Here is a 22,697-nt window from a genome sequence, read left to right on the forward strand (position 1 = left end):
CAAAATAGTTTCTCAGGTTTTATTTGTGTTACGGTGCATTGAAGAAGAGCTTCATAGAGACTTGTAGACCTGTTATCGGAGTCGATGGATGTTTTCTAAAGCATGCTTGTGGGGGACAATTACTACGTACAGTTGGGAGGGATGGAAATAACCATATGTTCCCTATTGGATGGGCGATAGTTGAGAGTGAAACTACCAGCATTTGGGATTAGTTCTTGAAGCTAATTTCTCAGGACTTTAAAATGGAAGAAGGTGACGGTTGGACGGTAATTTCTGACCAACAAAAGGTATGTCAATTAAACCTTCTTTAGTTGCATTTTTTTTTATGGAAACATATGATTTATAACTTAAACTCATTTACAGGGGCTGGTGAATGCAATACACAACATTTGGCCGAATATCGAACATAGACAATGTGCAAGGCACATATACACTAATTGGAGGAAGAAGCATAAGGGGAAGCAACTAAAGAAACAATTTTGGATATGTGTCAAATGGTGAGTACGAAACTCTTTTGGCTAAACTGAAGTTAATGTCAAAACAAGAACAATTGGATTTTGAAGCAAGAAACCCTGAAACGTTTTGCAAGTCCAAATTCAAAACCCATTCTTTTTGTGATGTAGTTGACAATAATATGGCAGAAACTTTTAATAGTTTTATTCTATTAGCTAGGTATAAACCCATAGTGACTATGCTAGAGGATATTAGGCTTGCACTAATGGAGAGAATGAGGGCCAAAAAAAGATTGGTGAACACTTTTGTTGCTGGAATTGCACCGAAGGATAAGTCAAAAGTTAAAAGAGTCTTATGAAGAGTAGAACAAATGTGATTGTATATGGAATGGTGAGGACTCTCAAACAGGATTTGAAGTAATCCACAGAGGAGTTGGGCATGCTGTTGACCTTGAAAAAAGAACATGTACTTGTAGATCTTGGGATTTAACTGGCATTCCATGTGCTTATGCCATGAGTGCAATATTATATATGAGACACAAACCCGAAGACTACTTAGCACATTGGTATAATGCTGCAACTTATGAGAAAACATATGATAATTTGTTGCAACCAGTTCCAGGGAGTACATTTTGGAATCAAGAAGGAGAAGGGTTAGTGTTGCCCCCCGACATTATTAACAAAGGCCCTGGAAAAAAGAAAACTACAAGAAGAAAAGATGCTGATGAGCCAAGTAAGGGAAAGGTTAAATACAACAGATCGAGGATGCCTAACAAGTGCTCAAATTGTAGACAACCGGGACATTACAAAAATAAATGTCCACATCCTTCCCAATCTCAGAAGGTAAAGTCAACTAATTATAAACATTTTTTTTTTATCTTAATTTATTCATAATAAGCTTACCTTCATACTGTAATATGCTATGTTCCTCTTTAGGAAAATACTTCAAGTGCAGGTGCTAAAACATGCGCTAGAGGAAGGAAAAAAGGAGGAAATAACAGAATAGGAAGAAGCATACCAAATCTGATTCAAAACAATGTTCTAACCCCATTAGACTATGTCAACCAAACTAAAAAAAGACAAGGAAGAGCAAGAGCAGGTGATGCGTCAACCTCAACGCCATGAATGGAATCAAGAGCAGCAACCGGAGGGAAAGGGAGGAAGGGAAGAGGAGGAACGGTTGGGATTGGTATTTTGTATGGAGATAGGGGCCAAGTTTCCTTCAGTGACTCTGAATATACACCACCAAGGGAGGAAGTCAAGCCTAGATTCCATCTCAACCAACTCAATAGCAAGCTGAGGAGGGTGTTTAATTTATTAGGGTAATAGTGTAGTTGGTGTTTTGCTATTTTGAAATACTGGCAAGTCATTTTTTTGGAAGATGTCATTATTGTAATTGGTTGTGCTGTCTGTTTGGCATACTTGTTGCATGTGGTCTTATTTTTGAAGAACTTAAAAATTCTTGCTTTTCAACTTAATGACAAAGCTTTATTGAACTACTATTGTTTATACTTTAATTATAGACTCCATAGTACCTTTTAGCCTATTTTTCTTTCATAATATATATACATCACGTGTGAATCAATTATTGTAACTATTTTACTGTAGATTAAGTAAAAGTAGGCACTAATACATTAAGTCACTAACAACCAACTTAATACATGAAAAAAAGTCCATATTTGACTAATAAAGCTTAATTTATTATATACTCCATAGTTCAATAAACATGTTATGCTAAAATAAATACAGAGTAGTGGGTAAAACAGGAAGAAAAAAAAAATGAAGGGAACATAGTAGTTGAGGGTTTAATAAGTAATGAAAATTAAATAGGGGAAATAAGTGGGAAAATCTGCAAAAAGTGGGAATAAGACGCACAATAATGAGGTTTGAACTACACGCGTTGACTTCCGTCAACTTTTATCAATTTATTGGCCTAAATGACGTCAGGGATATTTTTATTTACTCAAATGTGGCCTGAGTAAATTTTTTTACCAATCTACCGCATAAAGTCTTTTTTTTTACCAATTTGGTCCATTGGCCCTTTCAAACCCACCCTTAAAAAAAAAAAAAAATTAAAAAAAAAAAAAAACTATCTGACGGCTGACGCAAACACAACGGTAACAAAATCAATCTCCTAAAAACAATTCTAAATTTATTTGTTTAATTTTAGAACCTATCTTCAAATTTCAAATTTGAGTGGCACCACCCTGTAATTAACCACCAAATCCAACCCCCTTAAAATAAAATAATTATACTACCCTCTTTCATCTTCATCTGGTATAATACTCCATATATAAATACCCCCTACTCTTACTTTCGGTTTCTTCATTTCAACATTCTTTCTCCCCCAATTCCTCCACCCTCTCTAAACCCTTCTTTGATCGATCCTCGCTTATTTTCTCTCTCCTAGGGTTAGGGTTTTTTCGGGTGTTTGATTCATTGTTGATTTTCGATCGATCGAAGGAGGAAGAAACGATGTCGTTGAGGCCAAATGCTAGGACTGAAGTCCGCCGTAGCAGGTACAAGGTAGCGGTGGACGCGGAGGAGGGTCGCCGTAGGAGAGAGGATAATATGGTTGAAATTCGTAAGAATCGTCGAGAAGAGAATTTGCAGAAGAAGCGTCGTGAAGGGTTTCAATCTGCTGCTTCTCAGCAATTGCCTTCTTCTGCTGCTCCTTTTGATAAGAAGGTATAATCGTACTCCTCTTTTGTTTGATTGATTTTTTTTATTTGATTATGTAAGTAGGGTTTTGATTTTTGTTTTTTGTATGACGTATAATTAGGTTTTGAGTTGATTGATTTATTAGTGTTATTGTTTTGGGATTTTTTAGGGACTAATTTGCTTAGATTATTGATTGTTGTGTTTCTTTGATTTGTGTTGTAGATTGAAAGTCTACCACAAATGGTTGCTGGTGTTTGTTCAGATGATGGGACTGCTCAGCTTGAAGCCACTACTCACTTCCGAAAGCTGCTTTCGATAGGTTTAATATTCTGTGTATTTAATTTTTCTGTGAATATATTGTAGCGTCTGATTTTTTTGTGTGTGATTAAGCATCTTGTAGTGAATATGTAGTTCCCTTGATTAATGACATTGCCTTTTCGCGCTTAAATTAGGCAAAGTCTCGTAGATGCATTGTTGTATATTGATTAATTCAAACACATTGGATGGTTTAGATAGTTGTTAAACGCCACACTCTATTCAGTTTCTTGGAATCACATTCTCGTAGTTATTTTGTACAGGAATTAATGTATATGAATTTATTTGAAACAAATATGATATAATAGTTTTTGCTTGGTTGTCCTTTTATGATTTATTAAGTCCAAGAGTCGGTTGAGGTCAGTCATTCTTACGGGATTCTATTTCACAGAGCGTAACCCACCTATTGAAGAGGTTGTTCAATCAGGAGTTGTTCCCCGTCTTGTTGAATTTTTGGGTAGAGATGATTACCCTCAACTTCAGGTTTGTTTAAGTGAATTTTCTCTTTTAATCGGAAAAGCATGAAAACCAATAGTTTTTACCAACATAATTATTGGGTGTAATGCCACCTTCTTACACTAACATAATGTACCTTTTCAGTTTGAGGCTGCTTGGGCACTTACCAATATTGCATCTGGCACATCGGAGAACACTAAGGTTGTCATTGATCATGGCGCTGTTCCAATTTTTGTCAAGCTTCTTGGTTCACCAAGTGATGACGTTCGTGAACAGGTCTGTATAATTAGTGCTTAAAGTCTTGACAATTTTTTATTGGATAGTGAAGTAGTCTACTATATTTGTTTTGGGGGATTGGGCCTGGTTGTTTCCAGGGTGAAGGGAAAACCTTGGCGCCTTGGCGGAAAGGCCTGTGCAAAATTAATTTTGTTCTAACTATGTGGATCCCATCCGTTTTTATAATTGTATGTTTTGATGATCCTCTAATTAATGTATTAAATAAGGTTTACACAAGATGGACGTATAAAATAAGATGGTGAAAGTCAACCCTGTACAAGCCTTTTACTTGTTGTAGTTTGCTAGGGAGTTAAATATGATAATGTAAGTTAGATATTGTTGAAGATATCAGCCTTTTGTTTTACTGCCTGAAGAAGATTTAATGTGCGTGGGCTGAATCGGAGTTTAGAATTTGGCTGGTTTAATACTTCATCCATTTTTTTAGATGAAATACTTTGATTTTTTTAACTAATCACATACACTGTGCCTTTCTCTTTTTTTTAATGGTTTTATTTTAAGGAAAATTATTGTCGTGTGGGATTTTGTGTTACTCGTCTTGATGTATGTTTAAAAATATTTTGTACTTGTTGATAATTCAATTTTTTAATGTTTGAAGTCATGTATTGACAAACATGAAAATGAAAATGAAAATGTTTCATCTTTTGATGGATTAAGCACTTTCTTTCCTTGACACTCTTTATCTTTCTGATCTTCTATGAATGCCTAATCAGTATTTTCCATTTTCAATGGTATCTAATCTGCTCTTTTTTTACTCTAGGCTGTTTGGGCTTTGGGGAATATTGCTGGTGATTCACCAAAATGTCGGGATTTGGTCCTTGCCCATGGTGCCCTATTGCCATTGATGGCTCAATTCAACGAGCATGCCAAACTGTCTATGTTGCGAAATGCTACATGGACCTTATCAAACTTCTGCAGAGGCAAGCCTCAACCATCATTTGACCAGGTTATCCTCTTTAGTTTTCTAGATAGTAGTAGTACTCTGTAAGCTTGTATGCCAATTTTCTGTCGTAGCTGACATTTTGTCCATTTGTATATTTGCTTGATCAGACAAAACCTGCTCTTCCCACTCTTGAGAGGCTTATTCATTCAAATGACGATGAAATACTTACGGATGCTTGTTGGGCACTTTCATATCTATCTGATGGTACCAACGACAAGATCCAAGCTGTAATTGAAGCTGGAGTCTGCCCCCGGCTTGTGGAGCTTTTACTGTGAGTACTCTATTCGTATCTTGATGTACTCAAATTCCAGTTCTAAGTTCCCTTGTCTAATAATGTCATTCCTCTTACAGTCATGCTTCTCCATCTGTGCTGATTCCTGCACTTCGTACTGTCGGAAATATTGTTACTGGTGATGACATGCAGACTCAGGTTGGTTCTGTATCTAAAACTTGTGCTGAATATATTGACTTGAGTGTATCCATTATCGAGGCTTTACCAGCTAAATTTTCCTATGTATGCATGTATATCTTGACATTTTATAGCTCACTTTTTTACACTAGCTGAGCAAAGAAAAACCTAGTCTTGGCTGAATAGAGGAATAGTAGTGGATAGTTGCTTTTTTGAATTGTGCTTTTGATGGAGTTGGAAGTCATAGGTTTCTGGAGTAGCCCTTCATAGCTGATTAGTTTTATTTGGTAACTTCATGACTTTTATTTCGTTTGTTTGATTTCTGATTCCATTTTGGAGATTATAGTTTCCTTTTTTTATGTCTGATTGTCTGAGCTCAGTTTAATAATCAAGTTCTGTACTAATTATGCTTGATATGTTTAATCTGGGCCAATTTGGATGAACTTTCTCTCCACCTATAATGATTTGTAGGAAGAGCATTATAGTTAGCTCGAGTTTATTAGCCATAGCTTTCTATCGATGGGGTTGCAGCTATGCTGATTTTTCCCCCTACCTCTTTATTAGGATTATGATCATATTTATGCTTTTAAATTACTCAGCTTGAAAGTTTGTTTCTTATATCTGTGTGCAGTCACTATTTTGTTAATTATAGATAGTTGGATGAAGTGTAAGAGCCTTGTTGTTGACGATGATGATTTTGCCCCCTCCTGTATTTGGTTGCCTCCTCCATTTCGCTTACCTCTTTTTACTTTTCTGCAGTGCATCATTGATCATCGGGCTCTTCCGTGCCTTCTCAACTTGCTGAACCAAAGTTACAAGAAGAGTATAAAAAAAGAAGCTTGCTGGACCATTTCCAACATCACTGCAGGAACTAAGGAGCAAATACAGGTAAGCGATTATCTTTCTGTTACAATTCATCTAGCTCTCACTTTTTCTAGTCACTTTATATATATATTTTTTGACGATCTTACATTTCCTTGATGCAGTTTGTCATTGAAGCTGGCATTATTGGTCCTCTTGTCCATCTTCTCCAAAATGCTGAGTTTGATATCAAGAAGGAGGCTGCTTGGGCTATTTCAAATGCTACTTCAGGAGGTTCCCCTGAACAAATAAAGTATGCCTTTATAATCTGATATGTCACAGTTTTGCTTGTTCTTCTATATGCTGGAATGGGATTGCTCAAGTTTAATCTGTGTTGCAGGTTTTTGGTGAGCCAGGGATGCGTCAAGCCACTGTGTGATCTTTTAGTTTGCCCTGATCCAAGAATTGTCACAGTTTGCTTGGAAGGTCTTGAGAACATATTGAAGATTGGGGAAGCTGAGAAGAGTCTAGGTGCCGAAGGTGTGAATGTCTACGCTCAGATGATTGAGGATGCTGAAGGTCTAGATAAGATAGAAAACTTGCAGAGTCATGACAACAATGAGATTTATGAGAAGGCAGTCAAAATCCTTGAGACCTATTGGATTGATGATGAAGATGAAGCATTGCCTTCAGCTGATGGTGCTCAAACTGGGTTCGAGTTTGGTGGGAATGATATTGCTGTTCCTCAGGGTGGATTCAAGTTTGGTTAAAGGTATGAATGCATTTCTGCTTCAATGCTCTAAAACACTTGCTACGTTGATTCCGTCTTATCTATTCTTCTTAGTGGTATGTGTGCATTATTAAAATCATGTTTGAATGTGTATATATAATGTTTTATATTTTTTTGATAAACTAATGATATGTTGAAAGCATGTTCGGCTAATATTTCTATCCAAATTCTATTTTGGTTATTTTAATTAGCTGAATAATTTTAGGCAGAAATTGAAAGAATTTAATTTGAAATTCTCAATGTGGTGGACATGATATTTTAGACCCACAAAGTAGAGATGTGGACTTGAACTTTGGTATTGCTGTGTGCTGGTAATGTAAAATTGTTGAGCGGAAGTAGTTTCTGTTTTGGGTGGGTGAAATCACTTTCCAGTTCTTGGTCCTTAGGCACTCTTAGTTTTATCAAACATTTTTCAAGTAGGCTCTAGCCAACTCTAGGTGGTCATTCAATGAGTTTCTTTCTGGAAGATTATGCTTTTCTATGTGCACAGAATTATCTACTGCATATTTTTACACTTTGGCCAGATTATGGAAATGTTGATTACATTATTCTAGCTTCCTTCAGTTTACCTAGGCCCGTTTTTGATATGTTGGTATAAAACTTGCAGGATGTGCCAGCAGAGTATATTGAGGTCCCTAGTTTGAGGATTGATATATTGCGAGTATATCCAGATTGTCGGTCCAGTCCAGTCCAGCCACAACTATGGTTGAGGTGCTCGCTAAGCACTTCAACATTTGTGGAGCGCACCCATCATCAACGAGTCAGCGAGTCCTCTTGGAATTAATATTTTGCAGTGTCCTAGTCAAGTCAATTCAACACAAGCAGGGGTAGTCATGCAGCTATATATACATTAAGTGCGTTTTTTTCGAGTCATATAGTTAGGCTGCATAATAAGGATGGAGCAAATGTATTTTTTTGGTCAAGGGGTTTCCATCTCTATTTTATACACATATAATATGTATTTGGTCTTTATCAGATGGGAAGCCCTCTTCTTGAGGGTCTATTCTATTTTATGCTTAAGGCAGAGATATTTGTCGAGTCTGTAAGGAGTCGGATGTTGAATGAAGTTCGGTCATATAATTGTTCAGTTTTGAGTTTTCTTGATGAAAGTTCAATTTTATTTGCATCGGTTTTGTTATTACTTTCTATTGTTAATATCTGTCGAAAATGAACAACAGAAACCAGCATTGTTACACTTTTATGCCTTGATCTCAACTTAAATTATTTCCACATGTTTGTTTAATCATCAATTCGATGTGCCCTGCATTCCTTTTGAATTCATCTTATACAAGTCGTCCGAAAATGACATATATTATGATATACTTGTTTTTCGAGGTGACAGAGTTATGGTGAACCGGTCATTACATTGAATATTCATGATAAGAATATCTTGATGTGGTTGGATATTAATAAATAATTGGAAAGTTTGTTAAACTTGATAAAAATACTCTCATACTAAATTAATAATTATATAAAACTAACGCGAAGTAGCCATTAACTTGAATGTGATATTACAATAACGGTCATATCGTGAAGAGACGATGGTGCCCATGTCCTTGTATGAATGAGACTAGCCATCTAAGGGCATTTTGGTAAGACATGTACGCTCAGTTCTGTTGAAAATTTTGAGTTTGTTTGAAGTTTCAGTTTTTATAATGGAGCGTTAAAGCCACAACACAACTTAAGACAACTAGCGTAGCTTCCAGGAAAATGGATTTTTGGAGTACAGTTTGTCTCTTTCTTGGGTTATAATTCTTGCCTATATTATTATTTTTTGAACAAATAACTCTTGCCTGTATAATTGCAACACATTCTATTATTACATGCTCAAACTAGGCCTCTTCATTTTTAAACATTTTTTACACTCAGTCAATCATAGAAGATGAGAGACAAGCAAGTTTGTGAAGAGAGAGAGGGAGAGGATGTATCATCGGAGTTTTGCTGGTGGCGAACGTGTGCCACAGCGGAAGAGATGAATAGCTTGAAGGTTAGTAGCATCTCCGACGTAGGGAGTTTGACTCCAAGGCTTAAGGTGATGAGAGAAATGGAGAGGCTAGCAATGGTAGCATCTGAGGGTCTAGATGATCTTCGACATAGGCTCGTGGCTTACCGGGCTGGGGATATGTGGGTTCCTATGGGTGGGGTTAAGAAGGAAGACATGGAGATCCCGTCAACCGTTACCATTCTCTTGGTTGGCTTTGCTGCAGGTGGGAAGAGTTCTTTGATCAACCTTATGTATAGTGTGCTTGGAAGAGCTGGGATCATACCCTTCGCTCAGACATCAGGTCAGACATTGTACAATTGCTGCCATTTTTCCTGTTTTCAAACATTTTATCATAAAGTTATGTTGAATATTTTTATTGAGTTTTTGATACAAGGCTTCATTTTTATTGTCTTAACATAGGAAGCTCAGTAAACTCTGAATCAACAACAATGTTTTTGGAGGAACACAATGTCTTAAGATCAGTGAGAGCAGGGTTCTGTGTGTTCGATTCAAGGGGGTTTGACTACAGTGATCGAGCAGACAAGAGCCTCATCGAGCTGTCCCAGTGGACCTCTGAAGGAGTCAAGCACAATCAGCCTTGCAGCAGATTAAGCGATGAGACTCGCAACATTACCATTGGATCAACAACAACATCAAGAAAGTATAGTAAGAGGCAAGTCAACTGTGCAATTGTGGTTGCTAATATGGCTGATCTTTATGATCGTTTACAGGCTGGTGACTCAAAACATTTGGAGGCAACAAGAGAAGTGTTTTGCCACCCTGGTTTGAAAAGAGGCAGTAAGTTTCTTTGTTTTTCTTTTTATCTCTTGATTTATTTCCATGAATTCTATTTAATTAGACAAAAGATCATGCACTTTTGTGGCTTTCCTTGCTGTATTTTCAACACAAGACTTTCAGAAACTCGTAGTTATGTTTAATTCTTTATTTGTTCTGCTGCTTTCTGATGAGATTTGTTAAAAAAAAACACTCGAGGAAACCCAGGAGAAACCTCTTCTTAAATGACTAGCAAGTTTGTCCCTCCACATCAAGGTGTCCATCCTGTACAAAAATATAGAACTCACCCTCTCACATAGAGGATAGAACACGAGAGAGTGAAATTATACATGAGTATAACCTCACTACGGATGTTTAATGTTTAAAAGGAGTTTTATCTTTCTAATAGTATCTTTTGGTAAACATATCTAATTATTAGCCCGTGCAACAGTTGCAAAGTGTGAATATTTCTTTGTCTTAGTGACTTGTGTAAGTGTTTCATTCATTTTACGTTTTATAGAATCGAAGGAAATGATTGAAAAGGGAGAGAAAAATGAAAAAAGGTAAAATCTTGAAAGAAAACGATATTAAAAAGTTAGTGGACCCCTAGTACAATGATATGTAATGTATGAAATAAAAAAAAGGACTACAATAATGTGGTTTCGACCACGTGTATTAAAATGAATAAAAAAGCTAAACATACTCTCCGCCTCTCTGAATGTATCCATTTTTGTTAAAACAAGAAATGACAACAATCATTTCAAAGCAAAGGTCTTAGACTCTAAGTGCTTGTTTGGTTGCGCTTGTTTGATATAGGCAATAAAAATTCCTAGAAAACATGCTTAGATCTCTTTGTTTGGTCAACATGAAAGTCGTGAAATGGAGGAAGTTGCAACCTCCCCTTGTTCATTCACACTTCACGTCTTCACATGAAGGAAGTTGTTATTAGAGTAGAACACAAAATACAAATACATACACTATTACATGGAAGTTAAAAAAAAATCACTAATTGAGGATCATTAAAGTTTCTGTATAAAGAAAATGAATTGTTCATATATATGAACTAACGAATGATTTGGCTTTTGTTTATGTAGATCAGAACCCAATTTTAGTTCTCACACATGGTGACAAACTAACAGCTGAGGAACGTATTGACGGTCGGGTCAAAATATGTCAATTTTTGGGGATTTCTGAAACAAGTGGAGTTTATGACATTGTTTGCCTCACTGAGTGTGGAGTCCTAGCTGAAGAATGTGACCCGGTCACTGCATACGCCCTAACCGAGGCTGTTTACCGGGCACTGCTCGTGTCCGACATGAGCCATCTTCCTAAGAAGAACTTCAAAGATAGAGCACTCTACGTGGTTTCATGGTTCCTTTGCTTGATTGGTTCTTTCTTTGCTTTACTTGCTCGTCTCTTCTCCGGTCCAAGTCAAAAGTATCACAAGTTCAAATAAATCTTCTTAGAGGGGACTCGACGGATTTGATGTTTGTTCGTGTTCATCTACATTATACTTCGTAATTAGTAGGGTGATTACCTAATCGAATCATCCTTTCGGATGAAATAACAGCTCTGAGCTGACATGTTTGTACGTACATCTTACGGAAGGCTTGTATTTGTTTGTTTGAACAACCTTGCTTAGCACATCTTGTGCATTGCCATATTGTGGGCAATCTGCACGAGAGATTACCTATAAGTTTTTATTTTATGTTTTTTGCGCTAGATGCGTCTTTACAGAAATGTATGCATGCATGATGCTTGACTCTCATGGCATGTTTTGTTAAAAATGTTTATAATATTATACTAGTATGACTAAAGTGATCTTAGCTTACCTATTTAAGTATCAACTACTTGTAGTATATTTTTAGTGTATCTTCAAGTTCAAATTAAAGTAGCAACTTTTTGAATACATGTGATGAACTCATGATAGTGACATAAAATTGAAGAAGAGTTCAGTCATGTGAACTTGTAGGTAATTGACAGATAAATGGTGATTGTTTTGCCAGTGCTTTTGTTGATTACTTGGACCGGATTAACCGCTCGGATTCAAATTGTACGTGAAACTAGATATGATCATAGTAGATTTTTATATTATTTTATATATCTATATTATATTTAAATTGAACTATCAATAAAATTTGATTGAATTTGCATCAACAATACCAAATATTGATCCCTAGATACAAATAGAACCGAAACGAGCACGTACAAATTGTTTGCCAAATCTATTCCGGTCATTTTGTATAGTAATGAAACTCATTAGGTAGTGAGATGGGAAGAGTGTATACCTATTCTTCCTTGAAAATATAAAGCTACACTTTGCTTCATAGCTTAGCTAGACAATGTGCCAACTCCAAAGCATTTTTAGTACTTTGTTGATCCTCTTTTGTTTATTTTCTCAATGAGAAACTATAACTTTACTCTCAAATTCACTACATTTGGTTCCACTAATTTTCTTTCTCATCGACTTTATCAAATCAGTTACAAAAACAATAAAACCCCAATGATGCAAACATTTCTTACCCACTTGTTTTCTTAAAAATTATGAGTAGTAATAACAACAAAAAGTAACGGATGGAGTATCAATTGTTTGCGAATCTTTTGGTCACTTTTGCGAATCTTTTGGTGACTTTCAATTGTATTTTACTATTTTGTAATAACTATAAAACCAAGCAGAGAAGACTACCCTTCATTTTTTTGGGGGTCTATTATGCATTTAGGCTACCAACTAGCTGTTTGTTCAGTACTGGACGAGAAGCAAATACGAGTACAATGCCAAATTTCTAAGGTAACTAACATGATTGGTGACACAAACTTAGTTGGGAGAAGGGGGAATTTAAGTTATGATTGGTGCATTTGCTTTGCATCTACGATATGGTGGGTAAAGCGTAGAAATGTTGAAATTCATCGCACCATGGGATTGTTTACTTGTTTTTGCAGCAGAGCATTGGAGAAAGTTGCAGGACAATTTCTTGAGACGAGCTGCACGCTGCTGCTGCTGCAAGAAGGGTCTTAAATCAACGGAAATACACGGTTCTAACATGTTCGTTCGATTGCACCACCAAAGGGATGTACGCACACAGTGCTTTAACATGATGATTTAGCGAGAGGTAAGTCTTGATAAGGCTTAATTTGGCCGGGGCATGGGTGGTACATGACCTTGGCTATTGGCTGTAATCTTGTGAGAGTAAACCAATAAAAGATAGATCAAGTGGTTAGAGTTTCCCTCCCAGTTCCTGAAGATTTTGGGATCAATTCTCGTCACCTGTGCATGTGACTCTCTAAACACACCAAAAAGGCCATATCTTGTATGGGAGATTGGTATCAAAAGCCTTGTAAAGGAATAAATCAGTGGGGACTGGGGAGTGTGTAAGTATAGATGTATTACATGAGAGATGATACACATATAACTATTATATGTGGACCATACATACAACACCACTTATATTTTGACAACACATCAAAACAAAAAAAAAAAAAGAGTGGGTAAGTTGGGAGGGAAAATTTTTGGGGTTTTGGAGCCAATTTCATTCTTTGGGCGGGAATACTTGGGCATAATAATTCCCTTCAAGTTTTCCCCCTTTTTATTAAAATTATTCTGCATTTGTTACTTAAATTATAATAAATTAAAAGAAATTCTAAGATTTATCTGTCATTTTTCTCAGTAGTAGAAGTATATAATTTTCATTTTTTCTTCTTCCTCTGCTTTACATCCGTAACTTTCTCTCTTTTTAAATTATTTTTTTTCTTCTTGATTGATTGTTTGACTACAGATTATGATTCATGATTGCATGTTGAATATTTGATTTATTTGGATTGATCTGCAGTAATCTTCGATTTTGTTTGATCTTGAATAATCTTCACTTGAATTTTTGCTGATAATTTACTAAAATTTAGATCATTAATAACAAACAAGGAGACAAAGAAATATTTGAATTGTAGTGATCGACATTTCTTTAGTTTCATAGATTCAATACGTATCAGTGCAAATTTGCTATGATTTTCAAGTAATTTTGGATTTTGGGTGAATTCGAGTAATCAATAAGATTAGCAAATCACATACGTTTTGCACTAAGCAGATCATTGAGAATAAAGAGAAACTTTTGAATTGAATCATAAAGCTGATTTTAAATTTTTCTTTTGTTGGATTTTAAATTCTAGTCATAGATTGCAGTCAGTGCAGCGGGTTTCGAACCCGGGAGCAAGGAGAAAGCATAATGTTATATGTGCACAGTAGTTTGTAACCAAATTAGCGGGATAATCACCGTGTCAATTGTTGTCGTAAATATTCATTTGTACTCTGCTTTCTAATTAGTCAGTCACCTAGGTAATTAAAATTAGTTATCATTTAAAATTAATATGTTACTAGGTAAATATGAAACCAATGAATATTGCACTTATAGTAGTAGTAGTATAATTATTATACTGTGAAGTAATAAGATTGCATGTTAATTTTAATATTAAACAACAAATTTAACACTTAACTTGATGATTAAATTCATCGGATTACAATTTCAACACTTGTCTATTTAGGTCAGCATTTCGTTTATATGCTTCTATTTATATCCAACACAAACCCGTGTCCTCTGACTTTTTGATTTTTTTTTCCATTTTTTTTAATGAGGAAGGGTGAACGTTCGACAAAGTTGTTATTACAAAGCGTAGGTGCCACGCAAATCCATGAACAACGTCAAAAGGAAGGAGCAAAGTTCATACATGTTGAAGGGTTAATATAAATTGCTAGAGGGTTAAAAAGAAATATTTTTAAATTACAAATAATTATTTCCCCTTACAATGAAATAAACACATAAAAAACATGTAAAACAAAACATGAGGGTTGGTTTCAAACCCGCGACCATAGGGTAGGTACAGTAGAGGGAACTATATATGGGCAGCGTATAGAACCAAGTTAGTGGGATGATCACCATGTCGATTGTTCTCGTATACATTCTTTTGTATTACTAAGCCAACCAGATAAGTAATATGAGTTACCATCTAAAATTAACCCGTTACTAGATAAATATTAAAGTATTAAACCAATAAATATTGCACTTATGATGCAAGAACTGCTAATGTAAGCATTAATTCATGATTTACATACGTCAAACTTATTATTATTATTATTATTATTATTATTATTATATCTTAAAAACAGACAAAGTTATACAATTTATATAAAATTAGTGGGAAGCCGAGATATAATCTGGACTCCCACTCCTCTAGTTATAACAAAGTCTATCCTAGGGAAAATATGAGCAGCACGCGCCCCAATGTCTTGAGTCGCCGACAGGGCCGTCTTTAAATATTTTGGAGGCCCTATGCTACCGCAAAATGATGGCCCTATCAAATATGCAATTAAATTTTATCGTTACGATAATTTTTTTAGCAAAAAGATCAAAGCTTGACTATTTAAATTTCCGAGAACACATCTATGATCTCTTTGACTAAATTGTATACTTGTACTACCCCTATTTTGCTAAGTGTTACCCACTTGCATTTTACGCGGTTTGTAATCATTACTTTGACCATTCATTTATTTTATTGTGCATTAGTAAGGAGTGGAAAACTAAAAATATACAATGTTGATATATTAAAATTTCATATCAATACGAATCTAATAAGATTAAACTTGATAGTGTTTTCATATTTATACAATTAGACATGGTCAACATTTTAAACTTTAACCTAGTGAATAGTATATGGGTAGTACTTAGGAAAACGGAAGTAATATGTCATATATACAGGTTTAATCTAACTTAGGTTGTTGTAAAACCATCTAAAATGTAAAATTCTTATTACAAATGTATAATTAACAAATGTAATTAGTTGAAATTTTGGATATTTAAAAGGTTAATACAAGTTTAATGAGAGATTAGAAGATGAAAAGCTATAAATTTGCAATAATATAAAACTATAAAAGTTTCATAGAGAATGAAGTAGAGTAGGATTAATGGATGTAAAAGTTTCATAGAGAATTAGGATTAATGCATGGGAGGAAAAAACAAAAGAAATTTGGGGCCCTCCATAATGTGAGGCCCTTTGCACACCCTCTTAGACAGCCATGGTCGGTCAGCAACGCAACATTCTCCTTATCTAATTCTCCAAGTGAAGAAAAGAAGAAGGAGAGGAAACCGTATCCAATTATCCGACAACTGAATTCGTACTTAACTTGCTTTCGATGAGCCGCATTAGCCTCTTTCTCTAATTCTCCAACGACGACCTTTTAATAGTGCCAATTTACAATGGAGTTTTAGGTATTTGACAATATATATATCACGTAAAGCCTGGCCTATGATCATTTTGAGTAGTTGGAACTATTCACATCTAATAATGAATTGCTATTAGATTACAATTAACCATAATATATCCAATATCCAATTGCATGGTATGTTTCGGTAAGTTGATTGCTTATATGTTTCTATATATACAGCTGGAACTCGTCTTCGAACCTTTTTTTTTTTTTTTTGAAAAAAATTGGATCAAAATTCGAGAAACTTAATACAGACCTAGATGACATGTAAATCCATTAACAACGTCAAAAAGAAGGAGCAAATTCTTAGGTTGGAGGGTTAAAAAGAAACCCCTTTTAATTACAAACAATTATTTCTTCTTAACATAAAAAAATTCTCTCAAACAAAAAATAGCTTAAGCTGGAGGGTTTTGGATGAGGTCGTTTTAGTCCAATAATATGTTGAACTACTTCGACCAGCCTGCGCGTGAGATACCCAGCATCTGATGTTCGTACAGCAGTATCCATAACTCTTTTGCGGGCACTTCCAAATCATGGGTTAGCCATGTGTTAAGTTGATTAGGGTCACTATGTGTAATTAGCTTAAGTTGGATGTCACTAGATATAATTAGCTTAAGTTCGACACTTATTGTTCATTACCTTGTTATTGCTAATATATTTATTGCAATTATTTTGATGGAATCAATAAATCATGGATTAATGCTTACATAGTGGTTGTTGCATCATAAGTGCAATATTTGATAAGTTTTATACTTGTATTTACTTAGTGACGACATGTTTTTAACTGGTAACCAAAGTCATTTATCTGGTTTGTGAACTAATTAGACAACACAACATAAAACAATATCAATACAAAAATTTGACATGGTGATTTTCCCGCAATCATGGTTACAAACGCACATAAAGCACATTTCCTCTCATTTGGTCTCAGATTCAAAACTTGCTGCTGTGTAGTTAGGAACATTTCTTATTTCCTATCTTACGCAGTATTTTATTTGCCTTATTTTTGGTACCAAACATCAACCCCATATTTTCACAAGTTAACTTATCCACGTTCATTCTAAATTTTTATTTTATTTTGGAGAAAATTTACTCAAAATCTTCATAACTTAACAAACTAAGAAAATGACATCTTATGATTATAATGATCTCCATATTACCCAAAATATACCCGTATTTATAATGATTAAAAAAAAAAAAATCAAAAATTACAAATCAGAATTCGAGCTTTATGCAGCAACTTATTCCTTCTCTCCAACAACTCCACCTTTCTCTTTCTTCTTCATCTCCTACCACTTCCCTCAAATCAACTGATTAAAAAACAGAATTTTTGGAATAATTACGAATTTATTATTACGTTTTAAAAATACCCTTTTGAATAATTTTATAAGGGTGTTTTTTTCTTTAAAAAAAAAATGGGTGAGAAATTAAAACTTTTTTGGGTTGTTGTTGGGTAATATGGGGAATGAAATGTTAGTGGATGGTGTTCGAAGATGGTATCAACGTCGTTCTAACAATAATCAGTGGTGGTCGAGTTGTGTTCGGAAGTAGGTGATGGTGGTCGAAATGTGTGTGGAAGATTGCAGTGGATATTGTGTCGGCTTTGGTGTATGTTTGGTGTTGGAGGTGGTGGTCCAGAAGAGAGAGGGAGATTGTGAAAAAAATAAAAGTGGAGAAAAGGAAGAAGATAAAATTAAATTGAAGTGAAAATGAAAATGAAAATTAAAATTAAATTAAATGGAAAAAAATTTTGAAATTCAAAAAACCAGATTTCCAAATTCAAATTAAAATTGAAAATTTATAAAATGGGGCCTCTTTAATATATCCTATTGGAGCTTGTCAATTCAAATTGTATGTGGACTCCATATACAACAGCACAGTTGTATGTGTAGCCTTTACCTGTATTACATACACTGATTGACATTATAGAATTGAGTGGTCGTCAGTTGTGCTTGAAGTCTCGGATATTGTTTTTGTGAGGTTAATCAAGCTGCGGATTAGTTTGTCGATCAAAGGGTTGTACAACTAAGCAAGATTATGATAATTCAGTACAATCACTATTGGTGATATAAGTGATATTGTAGGGCCATAAGGGTTTGGTGGTAACACCAAAAATTGATTTTGACACACTTATGATAACACAATTTTTAGTGCTCTTCTCATAAAAAAGCATGCCAAAATCAATTCTTAATATGTGAAAATCAAAATCCCACATATATTTGCTTGTTTTAAAGCAAGTTCCATGACTCCTTCCATTCGCACACATAAATAAATACTTCAATCCCTTCTTTTTTTTTTTTTTTTAATTTTTTTATTTACCTATATCACTTGACTGTTTGACATACTACAGTACCATATTGTTTTTTATGGCTAGATTTTTTCATCAAAATTTTATTTTTACTAGTTTTGATGATTTATATGTAAGAATAAATATAATCATTTAAAATCTTGTAAGAAAAACTATTTTTTATTTACTCAATTTTTTTAATTTACTTTACATGCCTTATATATAGTCATTTGTACATTATAAATGTGTTTTTTAATTTTAAAAAGTAGAGAAAAAAATTATATGGGCAATTATGTGACTTATATGAGGGAAAAATATACTTAAGAAAAAAATATAGGACAAGTAAATTAAGGTCATGTTTGGTGGTAACGTTTTTTGCCAAATCAAAACACGGGTAAAAATAATTGTTTGGCAAGGTAGTGAGTATGGTAGTGAATTAGTGATTAGTGATTGAGAACCTTGAGGTGGTATTTACTCTAATTGTCCCACAATATTTGATACGTTTGACTTTTTCACTATTTACAAACTAATTTTGATCATAATTATTTTTTTTTAAGTAATGTAACAACAAATTTAACCATGAAATTTTTTATTAAATAGGTACTTTGTATTAATATAAAGATTCATGATATTATCTTTTTTACTACTTTTTTTTTACAAACACTAATTAGTTTTTTTTGCGGCATGTGTAACAAGTGTACTGAGGGAGTATGTAATAGTTTTTCTCAAACTTAGAAATATTTGCTTTTCAAAAGTAGCAATTAGCGTTTGTCAAATTTTGGTTACTTTTTAAACGATATGTATGGATATACAGATTTATTGTATTTTAATATTTCAAACGATCATACAATCAACCATTAATATACCAGCTAACTTCTACCCATTATAAATTTACTTACTCGCTGCTTTGGTAGCACCCTCTATCCAATCGCTAAAACTCTAAAAGCTATCTACCTCGAAATGGGATGATTTACAACAATATGGTTGTTTGAAAACTTATTTACACTTTTGTAACTTATTTACGTAGGCTCGGATAACTTAGTTTTATATTTTTATTTTTTTCATGGTAAAACCGCTACCTCAGGTATATACTAAAATCGCTACTTAAGGTAGTGGTTTGTCTCAAATAGCGATTTATGTACTAAAACCCCCTACTTAAGGTAGCGATTTATGAGACATACCGCTAGCGGTTTTAGTACTTAAACCGTCTCGCCCTTAAATTGCTATCTTAAGGGGCTTTTTTTAACTTAATTGAATTGAGTGGCAACTTGGAGTACTAAAGACAAACCGCTACTTAAGATGGCGGTTTGTCTCTAAAAATAAAATTACCCCAAACGTAATTTCGAGTCTACATGGGTTATATTTTCGTAAATAAGTTTTATTCCAACGTAAAATTATAAAATAAAAAAAAAAGTTTTTAAAAAGTACATTTTTTGTAAATCATGGTGGTAGATGTATTTGGGCCGTAGATAATATGTATAGTTAGGCCCAGTTCTAACCTAATATGACGGTTGGCTTGGTGACCAGTGTTTCGGATCCTGTGGGGCTCAACCGTTAAGTCTTTCACATACTGTTGCGGCGTTGAACTTTCCAAGTATCCATAATATCATTATTGTCTTCATGTTTTGGGTGTGTGGATATAATTTCATAATTAAATCATTATTGTTTGTGTGAAATATTAAATACAAGTATATACTATTCACTTTTGGCATTGTAAACACAACCATAACATAGAATGAACATGAACCTAATGTATGAACGTAATTGCCTATCTTAGACGTAAAATCCAGTAGTTCACACAGTTACAATTATGAAGTATGCTATATTCAATAATTGTTGTTACTCTACATGGGTAGAGATTGTTAATAGCCAATCTGCTCGATAAAACTTTATTAACCAAAAAGTGATCCAAAATAAGATTTTGGTTTGTATGGCCTTAATGATTTAAAATGATTCAAACCCGAACAAAATCCGACCTGACAATCGCTAAATTCATGAGCAGAGATAAAAGTACAATAACATTACTTGAAGGTAAAGAGAAACATTAACAGATCATGGAAAAGATAATATAAATAGGATTTCAACATGAGTTACATCACTTACATGACATGGAAAATCTCTTAAACTTGAAAAGGAGATCGACCACGACCAAGTGAGTTATTTCTCACACTCGAGCGGAATGAGAAAGGCAATTAGGTTCCATTTGTCTTGACAAAAAATATTTACATGGAAAATCAAATTTCATGGACATAGGTATAACCGTAAAAGTATTAGGTGGTGTCAAGTTGTGCTACACTGCTGCATCAAGGACACAATTTTTTTTTAGTCTTTGGTTAAAAATTAGCAAGATGTCACGTGAGCTAGCTCTAATCCATCGTGCTCATGTCAATTTCGTACCCGCCACTATTAAAAATTATATTCATACATACACCCGCCACTATAAGTTGGATTGGGTTGGCTTGTGCTTTATTATCAAAACACTTTTAAATTATTATTTGGAAAATTTAATTCTAATAATCCGACCTTTGCGCGATCTTATCTTATTATTCCGACCTTTCGTTTATTTTACAATAATCCAAGCTTTAGAGGGTGTTCTATTCTATTAGGTCAAAGTGACCTGCTACTTGTTCTTCAGGTAAATTTTTTTATTACTTTATTATTTTAATTTATTTAGCAAAAAAAGTTTTAAAAAATCAAAAAAAATTCCCAGCCAAGCAGCCACCCAAGAGCTTCCCCCATCCGTGGCCACCCACAACCAACCGCCAGGCCTGCTGCCCATTCCCCTCCCTTTTTTCCATTTCTTGCCACCCCTCCTTCCCCGCAATCACCCCCCAAAACCCACCTCGTAAAATCAAAGCTTTCGAAACCTAGAACCTTTAAATCGGATCCTGTAGTGCAGAAATTGAAAGAAAATAGTTTGAATTTGGTTTCGAGGGTGGGGTTTGGGAAGAATAAGGGGTTTGGGTGTTTAAGGTGGAGGAAAGACGGTAGGGCGGGGTTTTCAGGTAGAGGGGTGATGGTGGGTGGAGTTTCAGGTGGAGGGGTGGCGGTGGGGTCGGCTTTTCAGGCGAAGAGGTGGTAAACCGGGGATTTCTCTGCAACTTTGATGGTGAAATGGGTATTTGTTGAAATTGCATTTCTTGCCATACTTCAATGAAATCAATTTTTTTTATTCATGTTTATGTTAATTCCTAGGGATTTGAAAATGGGTTCATCTTGAATTTGAGAATTTTGGCAAGATTAATTCTATTTACTGGCATTGTTCATGTTTTGTAGAAAATTAGATGCAAAATGTTGAATTTTTTGAGGGGATAATTTCAAGACATTTCTTTTTTTTCTTGCAAATTTTAATTCTGGGAATTTTGAAGCTAATATGCTTTTGTTAGAGCTGCATTTTGCTTTCTGGGATCTGAAATTGGTATCCCATTGATAATATCTCTGGGATTTCAGGTGGAGGGGTCGAGATTTCAAGTGGTGGCGGTGGGCTGCATTTTCTGGTGGAGGTGGTGACTGAGAGGGGTGGGGTTATTGAGGTTGGATATGGAGGTGGTCGGATTTTGGGGATTACGGTTGTCGAATTTTTAAGGTGGCGGTTTTGGAGCTCCATTTTCATGGAGATGGAAGGGAAGAGGAAGAAGAAAAGAAAAGAAAAAAGTTTTTTTGAATTAAATAGTTTATTTAAAAAATAAATTGAAATATATTTTTTGGACAAATGAAAACGTGACACATGGCAAATGACCTGCTATTTTAGGTTAACGGCCTGCTTAGCCTAATAGAATAAAACACCCTCTAAAGCTTAGATTATTGTGCAAAAATAAAAAGATCGGATTAGTATAATAAGATCGCGCAAAGGTTGGATTATTAGAGTCAAGTTTTCCTTTTTATTTTTATTTATTTTGTCCGGGCGATGCCTAGATGGTTGATAAAATTTTAAGATAACATTTTTACTTGAATGTTAAATACGGTCAAATAATTCGTTTAAATAACGTAGGATATTTAGGTATACGATATCATATGGCTTATATTTGTACTTTAATTTTTGTAGTTTTTGATTAGGGGATTTTGCTCCCACCAATCGGAATGCGCCACGTGGGCCAATCAGGTCCTACCAAGTGTCCCCCAGTTGGACCTCTCAGGGCTTGCCATGTGGCACACGCCTATTCGTCCACCCTGGACTTATTATGTCATGACACGTGGCATACTCCATGCCTAATGGAGAAGCCGGTCACCTAGGCCCAACTTCCGAGGGAAGCCCAATCAGCCCAAGGTTAACCTAAACCT

At 34.8% G+C, this 22,697-nt stretch overlaps 3 protein-coding genes across 3 annotated transcripts; all 3 read left to right on the forward strand.

Annotated features, from left to right (window-relative positions):
* Nucleotides 1–818: 818 nt before the first annotated feature.
* On the forward strand, nt 819–1,943 carry LOC110689758. Its single transcript, XM_021866560.1, has 2 exons — nt 819–1,295; nt 1,389–1,943. Exons 1-2 carry the CDS (start codon nt 966–968, stop codon nt 1,575–1,577), a joined length of 519 nt encoding a protein of 172 aa, XP_021722252.1. The 5' UTR covers nt 819–965; the 3' UTR covers nt 1,578–1,943.
* A 771-nt stretch (nt 1,944–2,714) lies between these two features.
* Nucleotides 2,715–8,262, forward strand: LOC110689759 (importin subunit alpha-like). Its single transcript, XM_021866561.1, has 11 exons — nt 2,715–3,140; nt 3,336–3,432; nt 3,820–3,911; nt 4,029–4,160; nt 4,939–5,124; nt 5,229–5,392; nt 5,473–5,551; nt 6,290–6,418; nt 6,517–6,644; nt 6,732–7,103; nt 7,729–8,262. Exons 1-10 carry the CDS (start codon nt 2,928–2,930, stop codon nt 7,099–7,101), a joined length of 1,590 nt encoding a protein of 529 aa, XP_021722253.1. The 5' UTR covers nt 2,715–2,927; the 3' UTR covers nt 7,102–7,103; nt 7,729–8,262.
* Nucleotides 8,263–8,833: 571 nt separating this feature from the next.
* LOC110689760 lies at nt 8,834–11,688 on the forward strand. Its single transcript, XM_021866562.1, has 3 exons — nt 8,834–9,406; nt 9,526–9,903; nt 10,974–11,688. The coding sequence occupies exons 1-3, from the start codon at nt 9,004–9,006 to the stop codon at nt 11,333–11,335; spliced, it is 1,143 nt and encodes a 380-aa protein (XP_021722254.1). The 5' UTR covers nt 8,834–9,003; the 3' UTR covers nt 11,336–11,688.
* Nucleotides 11,689–22,697: the final 11,009 nt, after the last annotated feature.

The sequence above is a fragment of the Chenopodium quinoa genome, unplaced genomic scaffold (assembly GCF_001683475.1).
Source record: "Chenopodium quinoa cultivar QQ74 unplaced genomic scaffold, ASM168347v1, whole genome shotgun sequence".
NCBI classification, from domain to species: domain Eukaryota; kingdom Viridiplantae; phylum Streptophyta; class Magnoliopsida; order Caryophyllales; family Amaranthaceae; genus Chenopodium; species Chenopodium quinoa.